Source organism: Eublepharis macularius, chromosome 4, assembly GCF_028583425.1.
Source record: "Eublepharis macularius isolate TG4126 chromosome 4, MPM_Emac_v1.0, whole genome shotgun sequence".
In the NCBI taxonomy this organism is placed as follows: Eukaryota; Metazoa; Chordata; class Lepidosauria; order Squamata; family Eublepharidae; genus Eublepharis; species Eublepharis macularius.
Window position 1 is genome coordinate 167,469,458 of NC_072793.1, and position 27,415 is coordinate 167,496,872.

The window sequence follows — 27,415 nt, forward strand, 5'->3', positions numbered from 1 at the left end:
ACAGCTGTATTACAGTTGGAGAAATGCATTCCTCCATAGTTCTGCTTTACATAGGTTGCAGAATGCTCTAACCAAGGGGTGGGCAATTGTTTTGGCTCGGGGGCCACTTTGTTGGAGCGGAGGTTAGTGGCGGGCCGCACCTTTTAAAATGATTGCATTCATTAGTTAACTTTGCATTTCAGAAAAGGTATAAATTGTATCATAAACATCAATAAATATAAATTAAATAAAATAGTGGTAGTTTTATTCAATTTATTTGAATATTTTCCTAGTGGAAAATACGAGACGAATCTTCGGTCACACATGGGAAGGAAATCTCAGTTCAAGGCAGATTTTTCTGTCTGTCTTGGCGGGCCACAAAAAACTCTGCAGCGGGACGCATGTGGCCTGCGGGCCGCATGTGGCCCGCGGGCCACAATTTGCCCACCCCTGTGTTAAACAATGAAGAAAATGGCATTATGTAAATATAAAAACAACATAGTGAGAGTAGGATAGTATTACATTTAGCAAACAAATAATACATAATATACACACAGATATATCTGTCTTTTCTGAAAATGCAGCTCTATTACCATTAGAGAAATGCACTCCTCAGTAGTTCTGTTTTATATAGTTTGCAGAATGCTATCAACCACCTCTGTAATGTGGGCGGTTGGGGTAGGCATGCTGAGACGTCTAGGGCAACATGGCTCCTCAGGAGTGGAGCGGGAAGTTTAAACCTTCAGGCCTTGCTCCTCTCCAGCAGGTAGCTCAGGTACTCCGGACTGAAGCCCAATGGGGTTGTTCGGTGTACAAAAAATCAGAGTGGAATAGAAGGCATAATCTGCTCCTCACGATGCCCTTGTTCTAGTCCCAAAAGGGGTAAACTTCACACTCTGAACTCACAGCAGAAAGAGGCAGCTATCCGTTACATCTCTGTATGAGTCACAGACCTGTGCCTGCCTCCTGCTAGTCAGCAGCCATGCTCAGAACACTGAAGGGTGAGAATTCTGACAATCATACTTTTTCAAGGGACAAAACTCTTGGTCAGGCTACTGAATTGCCTTCTATTCTGGATAGTCACTGAGCTACGTGGATACATTCTCATGCTGATAATAAAGATACCAACCTCTGAGAAAAATGTTGAGTGCTGTACTCATTACTCATCTTGACATCTTTCCAGTTAAATCTGGAATTTGGAGAACTGCATAGTATCCCAATTGTGTAATGAGAGATCTTAAAAATCTTTCAAAAAAGAACACACATACCATTGTACTGGAACATTCACAAGGAAATTCTTTAATTAGTAAAGCTGGCATAATACAAATAATAGAACTACAATGTCTTCAGAAAGAGAGCTGGGAGCTTCAACCTGAGAACAAAACAGGCACTCGAAAATCCTTCTGGTTCAAACAGGGAGGCTTACACGGCAGGGGCAACCTGGAAGCAACTCAGCATGATTAACCAGTAATTTCTTATGGAACCTATACAGCACTACAACACATCAAGTGTATCAAAACGGAGGGATTAGAAAGTTGCATAACAGCTGTAACGACCCCATCCATAACAGCCAAAACAGAGTTACAGCAGAGCAAAAGCAGAAGAGAAAAAATGAGGAAAAAGACAGAAGATAACAGGGTGGTTAAAAGTTGATTTAAAAATAATAAAATTTGCTGTTAGAAATTTTAGTTGGATTTTTTTTAAGACCAGATTCTCTGGCAAAGTCAATAATGCTAAGAAAAGTAGAAGACAGTAAAAGAGGAAGACCTAAAACAAGATGGTTTGACTCAATAAAACAAAGCCACGTCCTCCAGTTTGCAGGATCTGAGCAAGTCTCTCAACAATATGCCATTTTGGAGGTCTTTTATTCATAGGGTCTCCATAGGTTGGAGGCAACTTAGTGGCACTTAACACACACATTTTTATTCAAATTGAATTTTGGGGTGAAATGTTTTTGAATTGAAATCTACCTAAAGATCGTTTTGTATTTAAGATACATTATAGCCTAAAGCCCATCATGAAATAAGGATTAATTTTGAATTATGTAGTATGACATCTTATATTCATAAAAATTATAAATGAATGCCATTAATTCATTCCTTAGGGCCCTAATGTCATGATCTCCCAGAGGGTTTTGTAAGATTATTCTGAGTAATTTTTCTATTTAGAAAACACCAAGGCAAACTATTGGTTTTGCAGTTATCTAAACTCAAGTTCCATCTGCACAGATAACATGCCTCTTCTTAACAGCAACATTTTAAAAAAAACATTAAGAGTTGAGAAACAGACCTCAATCCTATGTTTCCTCTGCAAATCCATGTACACATGATCAACCCCTTACCTCTTAAGTGATAAGTTTCAAGAACGTCTATATATAAAGACAAGCTTCTTGACTGACTCATCAATGCCCAGCCCAAACTCCTGGGCCTAGAAACATAATTTAGGGAGAACATTCCATTCCTTTCATGATTCCTTTCACCTACTAAGAAGGGATTTTAAGAAATTCACCCCCTAATGGAGTAAAAAGAGGTAAAATGTGTTTTTCCAAAGAGATACAGCTTCTCTGTGTGGCTGGCAGGCTACTGCCTGCTTCTACCTCCACCCACTGCCAGCTTGGCCACTCTTCCCTGATTGGGCCAGCCTTTCAAGGTCATTTGCATATGCAGGCAGATTGGGGTTCACAACGTTCCACACACCACGCCCCAACCCAAAGAAGTTGGAACTCAGAGATCATTTCTGTATGTGGCCGGATTGGTTCTCAACCTCCGCATTCTAAATAGTATGCAGTTACTATTAGAAGGAATTTAATGTGTCCTGAGGTAAAATGCACCTCCCAGTCTTTCCCTAAAATTTCACTAGGATTGCCCATTTAAAAAAACAAAAACAAAAAATGTTACATACCCCTAAATATTATAACTGGATTTAGAGTAGTTGAATACCATAGTAAAGCACAGATACCAAGCTCGTCAATGAATAAAAGATTGTTTGGGGTGGAATAGATCTGGTAAGAGAATATTAAGTGCTAAGTGTGAGGAGTAAACACTACAAATGAAAGTGAAACTTCTAGAACAGAAGACACTAGATGTCTTTTGATCTTTGCTAGAGGTGCCTGCAATTCATATTATTTTCACCCTTAAAAGAGATCCCATTTGGAAACGTTTTCGTTTAACCACATTAGTTAACATGAATGTTTAAGCAAATATAATAGGTATTTATTTATTCATGTCATTTATAGTCTGCCTTGCTCACTGAAACTCAAGGCGTATTACATTGTGTGAGATTTCAATAAGAAATGCCATAGGAGAAATAAATGCGAGTTTACAAAGACATAACATTAGCAAAAATCCAATACAAAGTTAAAGAAATGCTGAAAAAGAACATAAACTATTCTATGATTGACATTTCTAAAAATGAAATCTTCATCAGGGTTGTAAATATTAAGATGATAAAAATCAGCCAAGAATGAGCCTTTATATAGAAAACCATGATTTAAATCGACCTTACTAATGATTTAAATCCAGTTGATTTCAATCTAATCCAGTTGTACAGTTTCTCTATCACAGTCTTCATATGTACAGTAAAAGTTGAATTCCAACAACTCCCTCCTTCGGCATTTATATATGAATGTTTTGGTGTGAATTAAGGCTGTCTCTCCGACAGAAGCTCTCGCCACATTTCAAACATTTATAAGGCTTCTCCCCCGTGTGAATCCTCTGATGTATTTTTAGGCTGCTGCTCACTGAGAAGTTTTTCCCACATGCCAAGCATTTGTATGGCTTCTCCTTTGTGTGAATTCTCTGATGTACTCTTAGGCCACTGTTCCAAGAGAAGCTCTTCCCACACTCCAAGCATTTGTAGGGCTTCTCCCCTGTGTGAATTCTCCAGTGTTGAATGAGGCTTGTTTTAACGGAAAAGCTCTTGCTACAATCTGAGCATTTGAATGGCTTCTCTCCTGTGTGCCTTCTCTGATGTTGAATAAGGCTTCTTTTTTCAGAAAAGCTCATGCTACAATCTGCACATTTGAATGGCTTCTCCCCTGTGTGAATTCTGTGATGATAAGTAAGGCCTGATGTAAAAGAAAAACTCTTGCCACAATATGAGCATTTGTATGGTTTCTCCTTTGTGTGAACGTTTTGATGCATAGCAAGGCTGTTACTTCGACTGAAGCTCTTTCCACACTTCAAACATTTATATGGCTTCTCGCCTGTGTGAATTCTCTTGTGTCTAAAAAGGCCTGATGTATCAGAAAAGCACTTGCTACAATCTGAGCACTGAAAAGGCTTCTCCCCTGTGTGCACCCTCTTATGTTGAATAAGGACAGATTTATGAGAAAAGCTCTTCCTACAAACAGAACATTCATATGGTTTTTCCAGTGTGTGAACTCTGCGATGGACAGTTAGGTGGCTACTGTGGCTGAAGCTCTTTCCACACTCTAAGCATTTAAATGGCTTCTCCCCTGTGTGACTTTTCTGATGTGAAGAAAGGCTGTCATTCCGAGAGAAGCTCTTCCCGCACGTCAAACACTTATATGGCTTTTCTGCTGTGTGAATCCTTTGATGTTCAGTTAGATGATGATTCCGTGAGAAGCTCTTCCCACACTCCAAACATGTATATGGCTTCTCCCCTGTGTGAATCCTCTGATGCAAAGTAAGGCTGCAATTCCGTGAGAAGAACTTCCCACACTCCAAACATTTATATGGCTTCTCCCCTGTGTGAATCTTCCGATGCAAAGTAAGACTCCCATTCTGGGAGAAGCTCTTCCCACATTCCAAGCACTGAAACGGCTTCACTCCTGTGTGAATTCTTTGATGTAGAGTAAGTTTGCCATTATTAGAGAAGCTCTTCCCACACTCCAAACATTTATATGGCCTCTCCCCGGTGTGAGTTCTCTGATGTTCAGTTAGGTGGTGATTCTGAGAGAAGTTCTTCCCACACTCCAAACATTTATATGGCTTCTCCCCTGTGTGAATCCTTTGATGTACAGTTAGATCGCATTTCCAAGAGAAGCTCTTCCCACACTCCAAACATTTATATGGCTTCTCCCCTGTGTGAATCCTTTGATGTATCGTTAGGTAGCGATTCTGAGAGAAGCTCTTCCCACACTCCAAACATTTATATGGCTTCTCCTCTTTGTGAATTTTCTGGTGAAACTTAAGGTTGCCATTCTGAGAGAAACTCTTCCCACACTCCAAGTATTGATAGGGCTTTCCTCCTGTTTGAATGTTTTGTTTTTTCATAGCCCTCAATTGATACCTGAACCCTTCCCCATTCACACACCATTTATTCCTTCCCTTTTCGTTCTGTATTTTCTCACGGCCTGGGATTGCATGCAAGGTTCTGCACTGAGAGGCAGCCAAATCCTTCTTCTTCACCCAATGGACTTCTGTTGTCCTTCTCAGCTGTCTACTCCTTAAACCTCGTTTCCCAGGTTCCTCTTCTAACTCCACATCCTCCACTCTTGCCACAGCCATTCCTCCTGGTTCCTTGCCACTCTTTGTCTCCCACTCATGCCCTGATGGAATAAAAGACAGCAATTACCAAGCAATATTTTCCCCAATGAGAACTAGAGGCCACTAAACCCTCAGCAATCTCCAGGCAAAAACCTTGATTTATTTCTCTGCAGTTACTTCTAAGGACTCTCCAAAGGAGCACCCAGCTGGCTAAATATGAGGCTTCCTTTCTTTCCTGATATTACGGTTGGAAGAAGGGGAAGAGGGGGTAATTGGACTCTCAGTGTTTCTTGGGCAGAAATGCTTTCCATGAAGGAAAGTGAACTTGGCCTTCCAATGTCTCCAGCATGACAATATCTGGAAGGAGCACATTCTTGTACAACGATCAGCATGTAAGGAACATCGTCTCTTTCAGGGTTCAGTTCCGGACAGGAGTGGATGATGGCATGCCACAACTTGGAAAGAGGGATCTGCGCTTTTAAAAATTTGGTGCTTTTTCAGATTCTGGTATCAGGAAGGCCATAAATATCAGCATTTCAGACATTCGGATCTAAAAATACCAGTTTCGCATTCAGATTTTGTTTCCCAGGAATCCAAAATTATTCAGCTGCATTCTCTATAGGGTAATCTCTCTAGGGGCCTGAAGGGACTGACTTTCAAGCAAAACTAAAGCAGAGCTACTGCTGCCTCTACATTAACCCCCCCCTCCCCAAGTTTCAAGAGAATTAGACCATGGGGTCCAATTCTATGAGACCCTGGAGAAGCCCCCCCCCCAGTGACTTTTCCTTGTTTCCTGGGTGTGGGGAATCCAATGCTTTCTCCTGGGAACAGAAGCCTTAGCCAAACACACAACAGCAACCACAAGCCAAAAGCCACCCAACGCAAATGGAACCAGCAAAGCCCAAGAGCTCTCCATCACTCACAGTAGTTGAAGAGTGGCAAGCTGACCCTTAAAGAAGACTAACTGTTCAACTCTCCCTCCCTCCCAATCCTAGGTTCCTCCGGTAGAGTTGCCACTACCCTAACTGAAAAACCTTTGGCTCTTCACAAGCTCTTTGCAAGAGACGAATCACACATTCCTTGTGGAAAACCCAGAGTGGGAGATCCACATGTCCTCCGTGAAATTAAATGGGATGCCAGTTTTTAGACAATAGATGATCCCCACAACCAATGAAGTACCTGCTAGAAGCTCTGCTTCCTTCAAGTCCTGGACAAACACTCTTTCTCCAGGCGAGAGAGAGGGCTGTCTTTGGAAAACAGATATTCTTCCATGGTAGGGACAAACAGCAAGAAATACGGATCATTTAAAAATCTGGTTTTAATAGGAACTCACCATTTGTTTGTTTGTTTAGCTTATTGACAGTTCACCTTTCACACCGAGAAGGCGATTGCACCGTCTAAGTCAATTTGATCAACAGCTCCAACATTCAATAAACAGAACAATAGTCTAAGCATTGCAGAAATGATAGAAGTATACATTCAAATACAAGAATAGAGAGATGAAATTCTGCTGAAGCAAAACACGTGTAAGTGGACACAACTTATTAAACAACAAAGAAAGTATCCAAAGGGAGCTAGTACCTAGTAGGATAGTTTAAAGTTCCAGGCACTATACTAAAGCATATCTCTGAACCATTTCCTTACTACTTCCTACTGTGAGACATTAAAAGACTTCCTCTGCTGCATAGACTCTGTTTCCATGCTGTACTTAGAGATTTCCTCGAGACTTCCGGTTTGGGATTCATGGAGGTCTAACGCAGCTCCATTTGCGGAGCTGACCGGATTGCCGTTTTAACCGGCCGGAGGGGTGAAAATAACCCGCGGCCGACTGCTCTCAGGCGGGGAGCAGGCAAAGAACGCTCAAGACCCTAGGGTGAGCTAGATCTCGGACGAGGGGGGGCTCTACACAAGGAGTCTCCCCCCCGATCCTTGAGGTCCCACCTTGCGACGGGTCGGCTATAATCTCTGCGGCAATTTTGGGGCCAACTCGGCTGGCATAAGACCTACATACCCAAGCTTCGATCGGGGAGGGAAGTCGAGAGGAGAATTTAAGATCGAAACAGCGATTACAACCCGAGAAAGTTGAAGAGAAGGTAAAGATCGCTATCTCTTGAAACGGGACAGATTGACAAAAACAGAGAGGAAAGAAAGTAGATTTTTAAACTGCAACAGACTAGTGAAAAGGAGGTGAAGACTCGGCAGGAGTTGTATTTTAAAAGAGACTAAGTTTAAAGAAGTTATTACAAAAATCGGACTATTGTTTTGAATACCTGTGGTCTTGGAGCTGTGGGAAAAAGACACCATCGCGAGACCTGCTGTGGGAAGACGGGAGACAGGAAGTGCGTAATAACAATAGAGTGGCTGGAGGGAAGCGGCCCTTGCCAAGGGACAGGAAGTGGGGAATCGCCATTTTTGAAAGTGGAAGGGTCGTGGCTTCAGCGGAAGAGGAAGTAGGCCATCTTGGATTATAATAACATAGAGAAACCATAGAGAAAAGACGCCCGACATTTTGGATATAAAAAATTAATTTTGGCAAAGATTGGGACATTTGAAAAAAAAGGAAAACGTTTAATTATACGCCACGGAGCTGAGGAAGAGAGCAGATTCGTGGAAGCGAGCTAAAGCAAGCCCCACGATGTCGAAAAAAGAGTGGCAATCGGCAATAGAAAATTTGGACAAAAAACCTATAGACATGATGAAAGAACTTAAGGACACGAAATTGGAGCTTATTAAAGAGGTCAAAGAAGTTACACAGACAGTAAAGTCGGAGCTGTCAGAAGTGAAAAAAGGAGTGGAAACGATTAGCAGTGAATTACAAGGAACGAAACAGAGAGTCAAAACAGTAGAAGACGCGATGGAGAATTTAATAGAAACGCAACAAACAGAGATGAGATCGGTAAAGGGGAGGATGTCAGTTGCAGAAACTAAACACATGGAGAAGCAGCTTCGTTTTCGTGGTCTGCCAGAAGTTGAAGGGAAGTCAGCGCAAGAACAGATGACAGAGGTGTTGGCTGAATACCTGGGGAAGGAGGAGGAGGAAATTGTGGCTATCCTAGATGTGGCGTATCGTGTGAACTCGAGAATTGCAACCCAGAGGAAACTACCAAGGGATGTGATCGTGCAGTTTACAACTAGAAATATGAAAGAGAGGATTGTGACAAAACAATTTCAAGACCCATTGGAGATTGATGGCAAGACGATTATCATAATGAAGGAATTGCCCAGATCAGTGTTACTGGACAGGAAAAAATATAAAGTGTTAATTCAGACTTTGAAGGACATGAACATTAGGTACAGATGGGAGTTACCGGAAGGAGTGTCCTTTGAGTTTGGAGGGGCAAAAAAGCGTATCAGATCTGAGCGGGAGATGGAGAGATTTATTAAGGACAATGAAAAAGACTTACCAACAAAACCATGAATATGGAGAGTAAAGTATTATCTTGGAATGTAAATGGACTAAACTCACCGAATAAGAGAAAAAATATTTTTCATTGGCTACTAAAACAAAAATGTGATATTGTTTGTTTGCAGGAGACCCATATTAGAAAACAGGATGTAAAATATTTAAAATCTGGAAAATTGGGCAAAGAATTTGTAGCGGCTTCCAACAAGAAAAAAAGAGGAGTGGTGTTGTATATAAAAGAGGAGTTGCAGCCAAAATTTGTTATGAGAGATGTGGAAGCTAGATTTGTAGCAGTGGAATGTAACTGGAACTTAAAGAGAGTGTTGGTAGTCGGACTTTATGCACCTAACGGTGCAAAGGAAAGCTTCTTTGAGGACTTAAGGAAGCACTTAGACGATCTTGTATATGACCAGATAATTCTTGCTGGAGATTTCAATGGAGTGACAGATTTGGAACTAGACAAAAAGACTACAAAAGCACAAAAGAAAAGAGGATTATTGCCAAAGCTTTTTTTTGAGTTGATTCAACAAGAGACTCTCGAAGACGTATGGAGGAGAGAATATCCTAAAACCAGACAGTTTACTTTTTATTCTGCAAGGCATCTTACATTATCAAGAATTGATATGATCTGGGCCTCAAAGGACTTAGCGTTATGGACTAAGGAGGTAGGAATAATGCCGATGGTAGGCTCAGATCACAACCCAATTATGTGGAAATTCGGAAAAAGGAGAAAAAGGAAAGCCTGGAGAATAAATGAGGACTTGTTACAGGAAAGTGAGAATATGGAAATATTGAGAAGAGAGACTAAGTTTTTTATACAATACAACGTGAATAAAGAAGTACCAACCAATAAAGTTTGGGATGCGTACAAGGCGGTTGTAAGGGGCATACTAATGGACTTAAATGGCAGAGCAAGAAAAAAGAAAGAGGAGAAAAGACAAGAGATTGAGGAGAAAATAAAAGCCAAAGAAGTACAGTTAAAAAAGAGACCAGGGAAAAAGAAAATATACCAGGAAATCAAAATTCTTCAAGAACAGCTAACAGTAATGAGTAATAAAGAATTGGAGTGGAATCTTAAAAGACTGAATCAAAAAGCGTTTGAGGGTGCTAATAAACCTGGGAAATATTTGGCATGGCAATTGAAGAAGAAAAGGGAAAAGAAAATAATAAATAAAATATGTGAAGAAGATAAAACGTACTTGGAGCAGACTACCATTAGTAGAGCCTTCTATAAATTCTATGCTAAGCTGTATAATAAAAAAGAAGTAAACAAAGAATCAATAGCATCATATCTGGAGAAAACCAAACTTCCAGAAATCTCGGAAGCTTGGAGAAGTAAGTTGAACAGTGAAGTAACTGACGAGGAAATAAGCAAGGCAATACAATCTGCAAATCTAGGAAAGGCGCCAGGGCCAGATGGACTTACGGCTAAATTTTATAAGACAATGGCCAATGAACTGGCACCATTCCTAAAAGAGGTGATGAATGGAGTTTTTAGGGATCAAAGGATTCCAGATACTTGGAGTGAAGCGAATATATCATTGATCCCAAAGGAGGGCCAAGACCTGACCAACGTGAAAAATTACAGACCTATATCACTACTTAATAATGACTATAAAATTTTTGCGAAGATATTGGCGGAGAGATTGAAGGGGTGGCTCTCGGAAGTCATAGAGGAGGAACAAGCAGGCTTTTTGCCAGACAGACAAATAAGAGACAACTTAAGGACAGTGATCAATGCTATTGAATACTACGACAAGCGTTGTGACAAAGAGGTTGGTTTCTTCTTTGTAGACGCTGAAAAAGCGTTTGACAATTTAAACTGGGACTTTATGTTTGCCACTATGGAAAAGCTACAACTGGGAGAAAGATTCGTCAGAGCAATCAAGGAAATCTATAGAGACCAGACTGCAGCAATTGTAGTGAATGATGAACTGACCAAGAAATTGACGATTAGTAAAGGAACAAGACAAGGTTGCCCGTTATCTCCATTGTTGTTCATTTTAGTATTGGAGATTCTGATGATACAAATCCGACAAGATGAGGAAATACGAGGAATAAAGATAAAGGACTATTCATATAAGGTCAGAGCATTTGCAGACGACATAATGTTAATTGTAGAAGACCCACTGGAGAACATGCCAAAAGTGATAGACAAGATCAAGGAGTTTGGAGACTTGGCAGGTTTCTTCATTAACAAAAAGAAGTCAAAGATATTATGCAAAAACATGACTAAGCAGAAACAACAATTGTTAATGGAAACAACGGATTGTGAAGTAACTAGTAAGGTGAAATACTTGGGAGTTGAGCTGACTGCAAAAAATATTGATTTGTTCAAGAATAATTATGAAAAATTATGGACTCAGATAGAGAGAGACTTGATCAAATGGAATAGATTGAACCTGTCATGGTTGGGCAGGATTGCAGCAGTTAAGATGAATGTGTTACCAAGAGTAATGTTTTTGTTACAGACAATACCAATCATCAGAGACTCTAAACAATTTGAAAAATGGCAGAGGAAAATATCAGATTTTGTTTGGGCAGGCAAGAAGCCTCGAGTGAAAGTAAAAGTTTTACAAGATGCAAAGGAGAGAGGCGGAATGCAACTGCCCAATCTGAGATTTTACCATGATGCAATCTGCCTAGTTTGGCTAAAAGAGTGGATGACATTAAAGAATAAGAAATTATTAGCCCTAGAGGGATATAAAAAAATTTTTGGATGGCACGCATACCTATGGCATGACAAAGTAAAGGTCAACTCGATGTTCCTGCATCATTTTGTAAGGAGAAGTCTATTTACAATCTGGAAGAAGTATAGAACTTACCTACAAGAAGGAACCCCCTTGTGGGTGGTTCCATATGAGGTGATAGATCCGAGAGCTGTGGATAATGAACAACAATGTTTAACGTACAAAGAAATAACTAAGATTGAAGTATCTAAACTTAGAATAAAGACGCAAGAGGAACTATCACCTAACTATGATTGGTTCCAGTATAGACAGATTAGAGACTTATACAACTCAGACTTTGCAAAAGGGGGCATACGAACAGAGAACTCGGAACTAGAGCAGACCCTTCTTAAAGAAGACAAGAAAAGAATATCCAAGGTATACCAAGTATTGCTGAAATGGTATACTGAGGATGAGATAGTTAAAACACAGATGGTGAAATGGGCTATAAATTTCAATAAAGAAATAACAATGGAGGCATGGGAATACTTGTGGAAAACTACAATGAAGACAACGACATGTATCAATATTAAAGAGAACATTTTCAAAATGATCTATCGTTGGTACATGACACCAAAGAAGATTGCGCTAGGGAACTTGAATACTTCTAATAAATGCTGGAAATGTAAGAAACATGAGGGCTCCCTCTATCATATGTGGTGGTCGTGTGAGGTAGCTAGGCAGTTCTGGGGGGAAATAATAAGAGAAATGAGTGAAATTTTACAGTTTCAAATAAATAAGAACCCAGAACTCCTGCTGCTAAACTTGGGAATGGAGGGAATTCCAGCCCATCATAGGACGTTGATTTTTTATATGACGGCAGCAGCTAGACTTTTGTATGCGCAGAAATGGAAAGTACAAGAAGTACCAACTATTGAAGATTGGATCTACAAATTGCTGTATATGGCTGAAATGGACAAGATGACAAGAAAACTGAGAGACCTGGACTCAGGGCAGTTCAACACAGACTGGGAGAAGCTGAAACAATACCTGGAGAAGAAATGGGAGGTGGGAGGAAAACTGTGGCAGTTTGAGAACTACTGAAATATAATAAAAGTATAAAAGAGAGGGGTGACTTTACCGGGGGAGGAAGAGAAATGTGAATTTATAAGCAGTTAGATTAATTGATTGAGATATATATAGATATGTATAGGTCAACTGATAGAGAATAATTAATGATAAGGTTTAAACATGAGGATTGACTAACTAACAATATTTTCTTTCTTTGACAAGATTTATATGCACCAAACTGAATGTATAGAAGAGTTAAATTGATTGAGTATCTGAGGAGTTATATAGAATTACCATAAAAAGTTGAAATGAGTAATATATAGAGAACAAATCAAATTGTTTGATTTAAATGTGGGAAATTTTTATGGTTTATGATATATAGGTTTATATAGAATTATTCAAAACTGGAAAATGGGATAAATTGTTTATCTAAAGACGTATAGTTTGGGTGTATAATAAGCAAAGGAGTTAAAGATGTACTGCTTAATATAATGGAGAATGTATATCTGTTTTAGACAGAGGAACTTAATAGAAGTAAGGGAAAAGGGACAGAGGGTGGGAAAGCTGTTGGAAGTCAACAAAAGGGGGGGAAAGGGAGGGGGTTAGAAACGAAAAATTAGGGGAAAATTGACTGTAATGTAAAAATAAAAATGTTCTAACCCAATAAAAATTTTTCAAAAAAAAAAAAAAAAGAGATTTCCTCGAGTTCCCCTAAAGTGTCTCACAGTTTTAGCATGAAGACAGCGTTTGGGGGGGGGTAGTCCCTCTTTTAACAATTTAATATTGATGTAATAAACGTTAAGGTAACATTAATGGCTTTTACCATAAATCTAATACATTAAATTTATTGAAATTGAATTTTTGTTGGTATGATTCTCTGATGGGAAGTTTGGTCCTCATCGGGAACAATGGAAAGTAGCACTGGCTGGCCAGCCTGCTCTCACAAGCCCTAGCTGGAAGACCTCTCCTTGCCTACAGACAGCCCCCCAACCTTAAACGACTTCTCACCTACAACCATGAATCGGCTAGCAGGTCACCAGCACAGGTATCAGTTCTTGCAACAGACCCAGATGCCAGCTCTGCCCTCACGTCTACCCAGGAAATACAATTACAGGACCCAATGGCATCAACTACACTATCTCTGGCTCTTACAGCTGCTCATCCTCCAACGTGATATATGCCCTTATGTGCCAACAATGTCCATCTGCTCTGTATATTGGACAAACCAGCCAACCTCTGCGCAAAAGAATAAATGGACACAAATCTGACATTAAAAATGGCACCGTCCAGAAACCAGTGGGAGAACACTTTAATCTATCAGGACATTCCATCAAGGACTTAAAGGTCACTGTAGTTCAACAGAAATCTTTCAAAAACAGAATCCAATGGGAAGCTGCTGAATTGGAATTATTCAGTCAGGCTTGGACTGAATAGGGACTATGAATGGTTCACTCATTATCAGAAGTAACTGATCCCATTATTAGAAGCTACTGATTGCATCTACTCCCTCCTCCCCTCTCCACCTATATATCTGACCAGTTTCTTCTTACCCTCCATGCATCTGATGAAGAGAACTGAGATTCTCAAAAGCTTATGCTACAGTAAAGTTGGTTAGTCTTAAAGGTGCTACTGGACTCTTTTCTATTCTGGGGGACCTTCTTTGGGGGGGCATAACATGGCCCCCCAAAGTCCAATCTCCCTGAAACTTGGGTGGTCTTGAGAGAAGGGTTGCAAGAGAATCCCCTGCAAATTTGGTATTATTAGGAAGAAAATGCCACCCCCAAGCCCCCGAATAGCCAGGAGCAGCATTTCCCATTGGAAACAATGGCCAAATCTTCCCTAATAATGCCTAATTGGCTTAAATACTCAAACCTGAAGCAGCTTGTTTCGGGTTTTGGGTTTACCCGAATTTTTTTCTTGCTCTCGGTAAACCAGAAGCAGGAAACCTTAATCTTTTGGGGGTGACCACTCCTAGTTGGGAACCATGGCCCCCACCATTATGTTGCTTTACATATTAACTGTTGCTTTGAATATGTACTCATATATGCTGCTTGTGCTTCATGTTGTCTAATGTCAATCCTTGAATTGGTTATGTTCAGTTTCATCTATCCTTCAACCCTGTAATGGATCCTTGCTAATGCTGGCCGTCGTCACACGGGCATACATTTTGCGCCAAACTATTGACATCTCCCAGCTAATGCCCACCTTATTCCATCCCTGTTGAGAGATTGTCATTCTCCTTCGCAAACGTGTTGCTCTTCATTTTCTCGATATAATCCATTTCCATGTGAATGGCCAGCAACGACTTCTAACGCTTCGCCACGGCAAATCGCCCTGTTCCCCGCTCATCCCTCCATCAATTGATTTTCCCGCCCCTCACTCCCAGAAGCCATTTCGCGATTGTCTAGTGCACCAATTTTTTTTAAAAAAATATTATCCCTATAGCGCAATTGCAACCTCATATAATGCTAGAACGCAAATGCAATCTACTGTAATAATTGTCTGAAGGGACCTTTCCCATCCTAATTAAAAATGCAAAGCGAAATAATGTTTTCTTTAGGTATGTCCTGGATTGCCCCCTTTTTTCTTGTATTCTTACATCAGTAAAGTGTAATAGTGACATTATGAATACCCGGGGGGGGGGTTGTGCGGGAAAAATTCAAACTTTTGGGAAACATTGCATCCACTTTCACTTTCAGTTTTGCAGAAGTGAAAGGATCTGCAACGCGGACGACCGCATCCTTGGCGTTACTTGTGCAAGAGAACAGCTTCTTCCAACTCTGCAAAAAAACAAAAAACCCATCATCTGATAACCTCCTTTTGGTCAATCAGGTGTATTACATCATGGCACACAGAGCTGACAGCTACGTTAAAAGGGGAATCTCCTGGAGACATAGAGAGATCTTAGACCTGCTGCACTTTTGGAGAGAGGAGAAAATCCAGGAGGCACTACGAAACACATACAGAAACCTGGATTATTTTGAGAGGATCTCAGAGCAGATGGCTACTAGGGGCCATAGAAGATCAGCTCTTGAGTGCAGATCGAAGACCAAGACTATGCGTCTAGAATATAAAAAGGTGGTTGCACACAATAGCAGTCAGGAAACGCACCCATCACTTGCCCTTACTACAGAGAGCTTGAGAGTATACTTAGAGGCGACGCCAGTGTGCACTCAAAACGCCTGGCAAGAAGCATGGTTCTGCAGGCGATGGGTCAAGTGAGGACAGAACCGGTGGAACTTCAGGAGGGATCGGAGGAGCTGTTCTCACATGAAATCGTAACTATAAATGCAGATGACATAAGGGTCTCCTCACCTTGTTCTTCAGGTAAGATCTAAACTCAACATGGCTAGGGGAGGGCTGTTATGATTCCCGATGATGCACTTCAGGATAATGGGCTGCTGCAAAGGAAACTGATTTATAGGGAAGGGTGTGCGAGTGTCAAGGTTTGGCTGAATGCCATAAAACCAGATACAAAACCAAAACCACAATCAAATGCAGTGTAAGCAAAAAGTGGTGATGGCCACAGCTGGGATTCTGTGGTGACTTCTGGATGACGACGGCCTTAAGCTGCGACTTCGAATTCTTAGAATCATGTGGTGTTTGCTTGTGGGAAAACTATATTCTCAGGCCGCTGATACATGTTCTGTTGTAACAAAATTTTTGCATTACAGGAGACCTCATTGACCACAGTGATGAGAATCAGTATGAGTTGGAAGCAGACCTGGATGCCACACCAGACAGTCTCATAGATAACGGTTTGCTAATTTTAAAGACACCAATTATTCCATGAGGTCACCTCACAAGCCAACATGCAATACTATTCTGGCCACATTGTCAAATCAAGGAGACAACAGCTTATTTGACAGTGTGGTTGGACACATATTGTCAATTCCCAGAGCGCATTGCACATTGCATGTTTAGTGTCTCGAAAAATGCTTGGTCTGTCTCTGTTATTTGGCACCTTAGCAGCGGAAGTAACCTTTTTGTCAAGAGTTGGGCAACGGCATGTATCGGTGGCATAGTTGGCATTCTGTTCTTTGGAGCATGCATGGACTGATTGATGTATGCATAAGTTTACCTTTCCTTACCATGATAAATGTGTGGCGTGGCGATAGTATTTTTTGGTAGATGGCCAGATGCCAAAAAAGGAAAGACACAGCTCTTCGTAACACAACTTTATGTGTAATGTCATTTATATCCACAGATGCTGAGGAATACACCAGCAGCATTCAGGATCGCTGGATTGAAAAGGAGGATGACCCATCCCAGCCACAACCTGCATCTGCAGGTGAGCACCAAATGCTCCATCACAAAGCAGGACTGCTTAACTTTTAACTATAATTTGGTTGAGCCAATTGATCGCCAGGTGGATTCCCTCACATTAAATATACCGAATGCCTGATTTGGAGTGTGTGTGATATGTGCTTGCTGGACTCAATGCCGCACATTATTTTCCTGAATGATGAGGACAGTTGCATGGATATACCGAGTATTCACCGTTTTCATGCATTTATGCTCTCTCACTACTAGCATTTATTGAGATACTGCCTCTGTATAAGAGAGGGATTGTGCGGTTGAAAGCTGGCAAGAATTAGCATTTGCAATACCACCGTGTGATTATATAGGTGCAAGATTCTGTCTAACATGTGATGATCACTATTTTTTCTAGATCAACACACATGTGCTCCACCGGGGCCTGCAGCAGTTTTGTCACCTGGGACGCGTCTCGCAAACCTCCGGTGCAGGAGAAGGGGCAGTTCTGTGATCAACAATGCCGCTGACAAGCTTCTTTCCCGAGCGTCTGAGGATCACCACGAGGAGATGGCCCAGCGTGCGAAGGAGCAAGAGGAGACGAGGAAGTGGTGTGAGGAGGAGAGCCGTGGACACTTAGAATTCATGGAGGAGACGCGGCAGGAACGCAGGATGTTCCTAGATGCTTGGTCACAGAACATAGATGTGATGTGTGCAGCTGTGGGGATGCTAAAAACACTGGGAGAGGCAATCGTGCGGCAGCAGCTACCAATTGCTCAAGGTGTGGCAATGGTTCCTGACAGGCAACCCGAGAGCAATGAAGAGGCAAATAGAAAAGGGGCAACTAAGAGATCCTGTGTGGGGAAGGCCAGGGATCGATTGACCCTATAGATAAGAAATGGTCAGTTCTGCTTTGTTTTGAAAGTGAAGCATGGTAAAGTGGATACTGGGTTACCAATGCCACCAGTATTATCTTTTGTTGAGGGAAAAAATAAACCAATTACGCCTTAATCAGGATAATTTTTTATCTATAAAGTGCACAAACCAGAATATAAGTTTTTTTTCAAGTGCAAAACAACAGTGGAAAGAGGAACAAAATATAACTATGTACAATTTACTGCTGGCTGGCTTACTTCATGGGTCCTGCCCACGAGAAAGCATGCTCTGCTGCTGCTGCTGCTCCCTACTTGACGCTTCCTTTGCTCGATGGAGAGCAGCCTGCGTCCATGACGTTTGCAGTTATTTGACAAGGCATCATTAAAAAACATTGGGTAATCATGACTTAGCACTTACAGGCATGCCACCTTTCCTGACAACTAGGTCTGCCGGCGGCCTCCCACAGACACATCATGCTGCTGAAGAGTGGCGGCTTCCCACTTTGCTGGGGGATCCCTTGCCAGGACTCCAGGGCATCATAAAAGGACCCTTTTACTCTTTTAAACTTCAACCGACACTGGTCTCCGGTTCTTGGGAATTCCCTGGCCGAGAGTCGCCTAGCAACCCCCCCAAAAATAGCCTTGGTGGGAAGGTGGGTGCTGGAGATTAACCGTTCCACCTTCCCAGTGCCCGACATGATGTCCACAAGGCTTCAACCTCCTGGTCGCACCAAAAGGCTCCACAGCATCTCGATGGCATTTTCTTTTAGAGTCGTAATATCGAAGTTGGAAAATGGAGCTACGGAGCATGCTCAACGGTTTTCTGAGTGGGAAGGAGAGGTCAGGGGTCACTTAGGATTCCACACATTTCATAGTTGTTGTGGGTCTTTGAAAAATTCTAATTTTGGCAAAGAAATGCATTTAGAGTGAGATACTGAATTTGTCTGTTCATCGCCAAATATACTTTTGAATTATTGTCACGGTGTCGTTCTGCCATTTCGATGAACCGTATTACACGTTACAAAGGGGGAAATCTATTGTCTGCAATTGTCAATGGAGCGTGGGACACCCAGAAAAAAAAAAGAACTTTGGTCACATATCTGTCTTGATGTGCTGCTCTTTGAACCCATCCTTCCCTTCCTGACTGGAGCGTGTCCCTGGCTTCCGTTTAGGAGTGCAGTGAGTAATTCCTTTCTCCTGTTCCTGCACGTAGAAATGTGTGGATTCATTTAACACTTTTTGCCGACTGCCGCTAGGCTTACTCGGAAGGTACATCCACATATGCCACGAGACACACTGTTAAATAACCAGAAATTCATGCCCCGCTGTTCCGCAGATATGCTGACATTACATAGTCGCTCCTGTTTGCCAGGTCGCAATTCGCATTGCGCCGGGGTGAACCAGTAAAACTTGTGCTAGTTTGGACAGAAGAGCCACAATTTCAACCAGGCTCAGGACAAAGAGTTAATTTTATTTTTGGAAATGACCACGTTGAGAGCTCCACACCTCACTGCAGTTTCAGTACGAGGTGCGCGGTTTGATCCTGAGAGTCTGCCGCTTTGATCAGTGGCTGTGATTTTTCACATCCCATGCAGAGATTACCACCATGCTTCATCCACCAGTCAATTTCCCATCCGATGTCTTTCGTGATCTTTCCTCCCCAATACCACCCAAACCAACTGCTCAACCGTTGCATCTATTTTCCCGAACCCTGCCCCTCGCTGACAACATACACGTTGGGAGTCATGACATGTGCTCATAAAAAAAATGCTCCATTGCAAGGAAATAAAAGATAGTGAACACAGAAATACAGTACAAGTGGCAGCTTTAAAATTCAAAGGAAACGTATTAACATGTATGAAGAAGCAAGTACATACACACAGGTTTCTTGTTCAAGCATGATTCATCCTTTCGTGTGCTACTGGCGCCTCATCTGCGACTCCATAAATGCAGCCAGAGCATCTCTAACCAACTTCCCTCCCTCCAGTAAAGTCTGGTTGTTGTCCAGCGATTCAACCCCTTCTTCAGGCAGCATGACGGGCGAGGGATCTCTCAATTCCCCAAGGAACTGCTGTCCCCTTGCCTCGCATATGTTGTGGAGGATCACGCATGCTGTTATAATTGTAACCAGGTTCTCCTCCCTGGCCTTGAGTCTGTGAAGAAGACATTGCCAGCGCCCCTTCAATCGGCCAAAACTCTTTTCCATCTGGTTCCTGGATCTCGAGAGGCAACGGTCAAAATGATGCTCTCTTCGGGAGACAGCAAGCTTTCCATAGGGCTTCATCAGCCATGGGCGCATGGGATATGCACCATCAGAGAGTATTATGGGTGGGACAGAAACCCCGTTCAAGTTCAACGTTGGGTTTCCTGGGACAAAAGTTCCTGTGTCCATGGCTGCACAAATGCAAGAGTTTTTGAATACAAACGCATCATGGTTCTTGCCACTCCAACCGATTTCCACGTCCATGAATCGACCGGTATGGTCCACGGTTCCCTGCAGCAACATAGATGAGAACATTTTCCTGTTCCCATATTGCTCGGGGCTGCTGCCAGGTGCACTGATCGGAATGTGGGTTCCATCGATGGCCCCTATGCAGTGAGGGAAACCCAGTGCAGCGAATCCATCCATTATCTGAAAAGAGAACCATAGATCACTAAAGGCGATACGAGACCTGTGAAGTCTAGCCCTGATCATCACTTGACAGTGTTTTTTGAGCGAATCATAAAGAAAAGTGGGAAAAAAGGAAACTGCTACGGAAGTCTCTGATGGCACATTAGTTTTTCAAGCATTAAGCTATGATGTAATATCGCTATAATAAAACAAATTGTTAAAAAAAAAATTCCAAAACCTACCTTGCCGACCTCCGATCCCAGGCAAACAGTCTTTGAGAGAAGTTCCACTTCCATTGCTTCACAGACCTCCAAAACGGTGGTTGCAACCGTGGATGCTCCCATACCGAATTGATCCCCAGCCACGCGGTAACACGCACCAGTTGCCAAAAACCAAAGTGTCACCGCAACGCGCTGCTCCGCCGACACAGGTTCCCTCATGTTTGTGCGCTGACGCTCCAGTCTACGGCGGAGGACGCTGACCAGGTCCATGAAAGTTTCCCTGTCCATGCGGAAACACTCTAGCCACTGGCCGTCGTCCCAAGTGGTTAGAACGATTCTTTCCCACCAATCCCGACTGCGATCATATGCCCAAAATCTTCTGGGAACCTTCATGCTGGCTAGGGCATGCCAACGTTCGCGGATCCTCCTCCTTCTTCGCTTCCCACTGCAGCTGACAGATACGGCAGGTTTTTCTGAGGAAAGGAACAGTCTTGCAGCCGCTCTTCTCCTCCAGCGAAGGGATCGCAGGTGTGCCTGGCACAGTATCATCGTGCTCTGCACCATGAAACCAACCAGCTGTGCCATCAGAAGAACAAGTTCTCTCTGTGAGGCCATGGCTTCAGTGATGAGGATCACGTCGGACAGGGCGGTTTTTCAAGACGAAGGGATATTTATGGTAGTTCAAATTTGGAAGGAAAAAAAAAAGGCTCAACCAATGTTCTGGCCACTCCTTGGGCGGGAAAACTGGGCTACCTATCATGCTCATTTGGGGTTGGACTAGCATCACGTTTATATCATAACATTTCGATATAGCGGAAATATACAAAAAAATAAAAAGGGGGGAGGAGTTGCTTCTGTGCCCATGTATGGTAACCATGTATGGAGTTGCCGGCACAGAGCACTTCTGTATGAACAACTGGAAGCGCAAGGGGACACGATATGAGAGAATGAGAGAGCCAGTTTGGTATAGTGGTTAAGAGCATGGGCCTCTAATCTGGAAAGCTGGGTTTGATTCCCCACTCCTCCACTTGAAGCCAGCTGGGTGACCTTGGGCGAGTCACAGTTCTCTGGAGCTCTCTCAGCCCCACCCACCTCACAGAATGATTGTTGTGGGGTAATAATAACACTTTGTAAATCGCTCTGACTGGGCATTAAGTTGTCCTGAAGGGCGGTATATAAATTGAATGTTGTTGTTGTTATTGTTATTGTTATTATTATTATTATTATTATCCATTATGGTGCCAATAGCAACAAGGACGCTATTTGCTGCAAAAGATAACGGAACAGATGACCATGTGACAACGGCCGCTGTCTCTATAAATTTATATTCATTCACCCTATGATATTGTTTATAAGAAACTTCCTTGACTCTGTATGAAAATGCCTACCCTTGTCCTTGCTACTGATTGCACTGATCTCACACTATGTAATCTGCCTTGACTTTCAGTAAGAAAGGTGGACTATAAATAAATAAATAAATAAATGCTGTTCCGGGGAGAAATTCAATGGAATTCACTCCACGCTACTACATCTCAGTGTACATTTTGTCCTAGGTCAACTTTTGTGATTTATTTATTATATTGGTAGAATACTGTTTATGAGATATGCATACCACCGAGGAAGACCTTTCGGTCAAAACTGCATCTGGTTTTGAGTTTTATACATAGAGATGAACTGTACTAATTTACCCGTATGTTAGTGATTTTATTTAAATATATACGAAGTTTTAGTACTTATATGTTCAACTGTATCATGGATGTTTTTAAATCTAACTTATGCATTTTTATCTGATTAATTAAATTATACACTTGTGTTTTTAATCTTCTCTCTTACATTCAAAGTTATATTTTATGTTTTTCTTTTGTTCCAACCTACTTGGTTACCCGGATCTGTGATATCGTAGCAACCATTTTTTTGTGAATGCTTCAGCATTGCATCGAGACACCACAGAGTACATCTACAGGCAGCTGCTACCACCAGGAAACACCCAGTCCACTAAGCATGCAAACAGAAGCACGGGCAGTCGCCCTCATCCCAACCCAGCCATTTGCAAAGTTTCCCAGCATATCGGTTGTAATGAAGGAGGGATGAGAAACTTGCTTCCCCCTTTTTAATTTGGCTGCCCTCCCATTCCTGCACACTGCACAATAACAGTTCACCAGTACTTAGAGCAAGAGATCGCCACAATTGCCTTTCTCTCTCACACAAACACAGACACACCCCATGACATCATTTGGCTTGCACTCTGGAGACGTGCAGAGGGACGCCTCTGTAGACCAGGTGTTAGATTTGGGTGACCATTTCGGGTGTTGCAAATGTGTCGCAGCTAATTCTCTTCTCTTGACCCAGTAAAGCTTCAAATTTAGGAGTCAGAAGACGTCAAGATACTTTAAATAATTGGGATGGAACCCAGAAGGATCTATGACCCTCCAGGGGAGAACTATTTTTACATTTCCCCCCTTTTTGCAGGGCTTTAGTGCCATATTCCCGCTTGCCTTCAGTAGGGAACGGTCAGACCATGGGTTCAGGCCCAGTCTCCAAACCCAAAAGAAGACCTTCCCTCAAAGGCTCAGCGCAAAAGATGCAGTCCAGAGTGGGGCCTGTCCCTGTTTTTTAATACTATTCTTTTATTTATATCATTTATAGTCCACCTTTCTCACTGAGACTCAAGGCAGACTACAAAGTGTGAGATTAGTACACTCGATATCAGGAACATTTCCGTAACCAATGCCATAGGGTAAATAGATACAAGTTCACAAAGATGGCATTAGCAGGAATCCAATACAACATAGCGGTGAGGTCTATGGTTCCTAACTCATTAGTGGATCATCTCAGATCCCCTCCCTACAATACTGCCCTCCTAGCTGAGAGTGGCCCAAGGCTGCCAATAAAGCAAGTAAGTTCTGGGCCAGCCCTGGCAGGGAGCATTCAGCCAGAACAATCGGTCTAGATGTCTCCGGCACCATGTCCGACAGCCCCAAGAGGCAAAGCAGGACCTCCACCCACTGAGCTACAACGCCTCCTCAGAACAGAAGGTGGTGGCAGGATAGGTCATCAAAGGGGAGGAAGAGGAATCCAGAAATGGAGCTGCTGCTGCTGGGAAGGGCTGTGCATTCTCTGTCATGTTTAGTTTGGCCCTGACATGGCTACTGTCCTGGAAGTGGCACCCACAAGAACGTTCCCATATGAAAATAGAACACCTTTTATTTTCATTCCTTCATCAGACAAAACAAAACAGGCGGAGATCCCATAGAAAAACATCCCAAGGAATGCTTTGAAATGGACCCTTGGTTGTCTTGCTTCCCCCCACCCCCGTTTTTCTTTCTGCAGGGCTCACTTGCAGACACGAGTGGATAATGTCATGCCACAGGAGAAAAACTCAGAGAAGGACACAAGGGTCTTTCTGGTGTAAAATTAAATAGAAACCTAATTCTCAAACCTTAAAGGGTCCCCACCACATGCCAAGCAGGTACCTGTCGGCAGCTCTGTATCCTTGGGGTCCTGGACACGTGTCTCTTCCACTTCCTCCTGTTTAATGGCGTGGCCATCATTGGGAATGTGATTTTCTATAGTTGGGGGAATTCGAGAGCACACCGTTTAGACATGACTTTTCTTATATACACTGAACATCATAAAGATTTGACTACTATCTCCTATGCGTTCTTCATCATTTCTTCCACATGGAGCTCTTCTTCTGTGTTTCCCCCAAATGAGAGTGGATTTTAATTGGGCTTCTGCATGACGTCACATTATTTTTGTCACACTTCTGGGCTTTCCTCGGCTCTGATTTGGGGTTCCCCAAACCTCTCTTGATATAGAATCTTTCCTGGAAGATCCTCCCCAAACGGATTTGGGGAAAGCACAGAAAGGGAGGTGCGGATGTTCCCCTCTCCCTCCCCATTCAAACGAGGCTCAATTCTCCTCACAGCCGCCTTTCTCCATCCTCCTCCAGGCTTTTTGTCATTTTGTTAAAAGTTACTGGTCTATTGCTACAGTGTAAAAACTCTACTGCAATAGACCAATCAATAGTTTTGAAAAGAGGCAGAAAGCTCCCTATTGGCAATGTGGGAATGGGGCGGGGGGGAATGGTGGGCAGGAGAGGGGAAAATGGAGAACATAACTGTGGGAGGGGTATCTGTTTGCCTTTGCAGTGACAATGAGATTGTACACTGTATTGCTATATTTGGACAGTATGTGGGGAAGAGGAGGTTGGAATTTGAACTCGTGATCCTGCCTTATACTGAGTCAGACCACTGCTTCGTCTGCCAACTTGTCACTGACTCAGGTCTCAGGCAAAATATTATCCACTCTGGTCACAGGCACAGAAAGGGCTTTTCAAACACCTCCTGTGTGAGATCCATTCATTGGAGATGCTGGGGGTTGAACTGGGGACCTTCTACAAGCAAAGTAAACGCTCTAACCACTGAGCTCTGACTCCTCCACCCAGCAGAAGGGCAGAAGATTGTGTGTGTTGTGGTCAAGAAAGAAGGGAAGGGGGAAGAAACCAGACACGGAGCTGCTGTTCCTTGAAGTAGCCGTGCGTTTGCTCTCCAGTCTGCTATGGCCCAGATGTGGCTAATGTTTTGGAAGTTGCATCCATGAGAGCAGCCGTTATGAAAACTGGACACTGCAGTTTTACTGAAGTTTTAATGTAAATTATGTTTTACTAGTAAGAAGGGGCAGGCATTGCCACCTGCTCCGTGTCTGATCTCAGCAAGTTAAACGGAGTGGGTGGACATCACCCTCTGCTCTGTGCCTGATCCCAGCATCTGATCTGAAGGCTCCTGATCTGCTCCTGATTCCAGCTGGGTGAAGGGGGGGTAGGCATCCCACCTGCTCTGCTACTGATCCTGGCCTTGGCTGGAACACGGTTAGCCTTTTATATAATAGGACTGTTGTAACCCTCCCTGAGCCTGTATATGCAGAGGGCAGGATAGAAATCTAATAAATAAATACCCAGAAATGACCCCTTTACTGCTTTGCTTCGACTCTCTTACCTGACAAGGGGACCTTTCCACGCCTTCCTGCTTCCTCAGAGCTCTGGAGGAACAGCATTTCCCTTGGAGGCAGCTGAGAATCAAGGAATGACCCTGGGACCAAAAGCCCTTCAAGGCGGAGCAGGAAAAGAACAAGAAAGGATTTAGTCCTTCTAAGAACGTTTTGTGCCAGGGGAGTTAGGGGGACAGAGGTCATTTCCAGTATTCAAGGTGCCTACAATGTCTTGGTGCCAAGATGAGCACAAGGAAAGTATCAGATTACATATACACTTATAAACAGATAAAAAAGCTAGAATGAGAGGGAAGGAGGAGAGATTGTGGGGTGTGGGATAACATCTTTCAGAGATGTCAGCTGAAAAACTGGGGTGCCCTGTGGTTTTTCCAGGGGTATGAATGTAGGAGGGGATCATGAAAAGGGGGAGGAAGTTCAAACTGGAGGCCAAAGAGCACCTTCCTGTCCCTCCAAAATACCACAGCAGTGTTCCTGGAACCGCTCAGCAGAGAGGACGGAGGGGGGCTCTGCAATGACGGTTTCAATTGGGATGTCATCCGTCCTTCCCAATCAGAGCCTTCTCCAGCTAGAGATTTCTCCTCAGAGCACAAAAGTGTTGAATGCATTCATTCAGAGGCACTGCAAACTTAGACGGGGAGGGAGTTGTTGTTTGCCTCAGTGGCAGATGAGGAAAACATTCTCTTCCCTATCAAGGAAAAAAGGGGGAAGACCCTTACCCAGAGAAGCCACAGTCTCGTAAACTTCCTGCATGACTTCCCAGTAGAGAGCTCTCTGGGCCGGATCCAGGAGAGCCCATTCCTCCTCCGTGAAGAACACAGCCACCTCCGCAAAGGACATCGGGGGTCTCTGAAAGAGGAAAAGACACCCGTTTGGTTCACCTCTTGGCATTCCTGAGCACTAAGGTAACGAAGCAGATTTCCAACGCTGCTCATTCAATTTTTTAGAAAATGCACAACACAACCAAATGGCAATAATTTTTTTTCCAGCCTCAGAGACTACTGTCTTGCATGTTGCAATCCAGAAATACCCAGTGGCATTTTCAAGCAATTACTCTGCTTTAAATGTCTTTGACTGAGAAGGAGTTCTGTTCTACTCTAAAGCTTTCATCCAGTTCAATAAACATAAGCTGGGCCATTTATGAAGATCATATCATTTGTACTCTTTGTAGTCTTTCTTATAACAAACCGGGGGTGGGAGCAGGCGTGTGCCATAGAATAGCAAGCTTTTGTGCTGATGTTTACTGATCTTTGCTCCTTCTGCTAGGATTGCAACATGTACAGCTTGCACCTGAAGTGCCAATAACGTTCTGTATCTCAGGAGATTTTGGATTTAAAAGGAAAAGGAGAAGTATAATGGAGGTGCTGCAGCAAACTGCAGTATTATGAGGAGCGGTTGAATTTCGTATTTTAAAAACTAAGGAGGGAAATTATTCGGTTAGGGACTCGGGCTGGTTGCATGCCAGGGCAGCCTCTCTTTCGCCTTTTCTTTCCCCTGCGCTCCCTCCCGCCATGTTTCTCTCTCTCAATTCCTGCCTGACCCCCACCTGCTTCTTGCACCGGAACTCTCACGAGAGAGAATCATCAACTCACTTTTGCTGCAGCCACGGGAAAGCCAAATTCGACCTTCAAGCAGGAAAAACGAAGAAGAGCCGCAGTTTCCAGCAGATTCCCTCTGAAAGAGAGGAAGGCAAGAGTCCCACGGCAGCAGCCCAGAGGCCTCGGTTTTCCCGCCTTCTCCAGGAGCAGAAACAGGCAAGATATTTCACACAAAGACGCTCGAGAGCCTGCCAGTTCGCGCAGCCTGAGAGTCACGGGGACTCCGTCTTGCAAGCCGCGCACACGGAGCCAGATCTCGCGCGTTCTGCCTGCGAAG

The 27,415-nt window shown here is 43.0% G+C and overlaps 2 protein-coding genes across 2 annotated transcripts; both read right to left on the reverse strand.

Moving 5' to 3' along the window:
• Window positions 1-1,255: 1,255 nt before the first annotated feature.
• LOC129327130 (zinc finger protein 883-like) lies at window positions 1,256-27,415 on the reverse strand. Its single transcript, XM_054975590.1, has 5 exons — window positions 27,133-27,415; window positions 26,260-26,389; window positions 25,531-25,638; window positions 24,007-24,099; window positions 1,256-5,491 (listed from the first exon to the last, which is right to left on the reverse strand). Exons 2-5 carry the CDS (start codon window positions 26,378-26,380, stop codon window positions 3,594-3,596), a joined length of 2,220 nt encoding a protein of 739 aa, XP_054831565.1. The 5' UTR covers window positions 26,381-26,389; window positions 27,133-27,415; the 3' UTR covers window positions 1,256-3,593.
• LOC129327162 (uncharacterized) lies at window positions 18,834-21,380 on the reverse strand. The gene is made up of 2 exons (XM_054975642.1): window positions 20,555-21,380; window positions 18,834-20,333 (listed from the first exon to the last, which is right to left on the reverse strand). The coding sequence occupies exons 1-2, from the start codon at window positions 21,146-21,148 to the stop codon at window positions 19,620-19,622; spliced, it is 1,308 nt and encodes a 435-aa protein (XP_054831617.1). The 5' UTR covers window positions 21,149-21,380; the 3' UTR covers window positions 18,834-19,619.

Excerpts from the sequence above, each read along its gene's own strand:
- LOC129327162 (XM_054975642.1), bottom strand. The coding sequence starts at position 21,148 with ATGGCCTCACAGAGAGAACTTGTTCTTCTGATGGCACAGCTGGTTGGT. Across the intron at positions 20,334-20,554 it reads TGGGATCGGAGGTCGGCAAG|ATAATGGATGGATTCGCTGC; the intron begins GTAGGTTTTGGA and ends TTCTCTTTTCAG.
- LOC129327130 (XM_054975590.1), bottom strand. The coding sequence starts at position 26,380 with ATGTCCTTTGCGGAGGTGGCTGTGTTCTTCACGGAGGAGGAATGGGCT. Across the intron at positions 24,100-25,530 it reads TGGAAAGGTCCCCTTGTCAG|AAAATCACATTCCCAATGAT; the intron begins GTAAGAGAGTCG and ends CCCCAACTATAG. Across the intron at positions 5,492-24,006 it reads GGATACAGAGCTGCCGACAG|GGCATGAGTGGGAGACAAAG; the intron begins GTACCTGCTTGG and ends TTATTCCATCAG.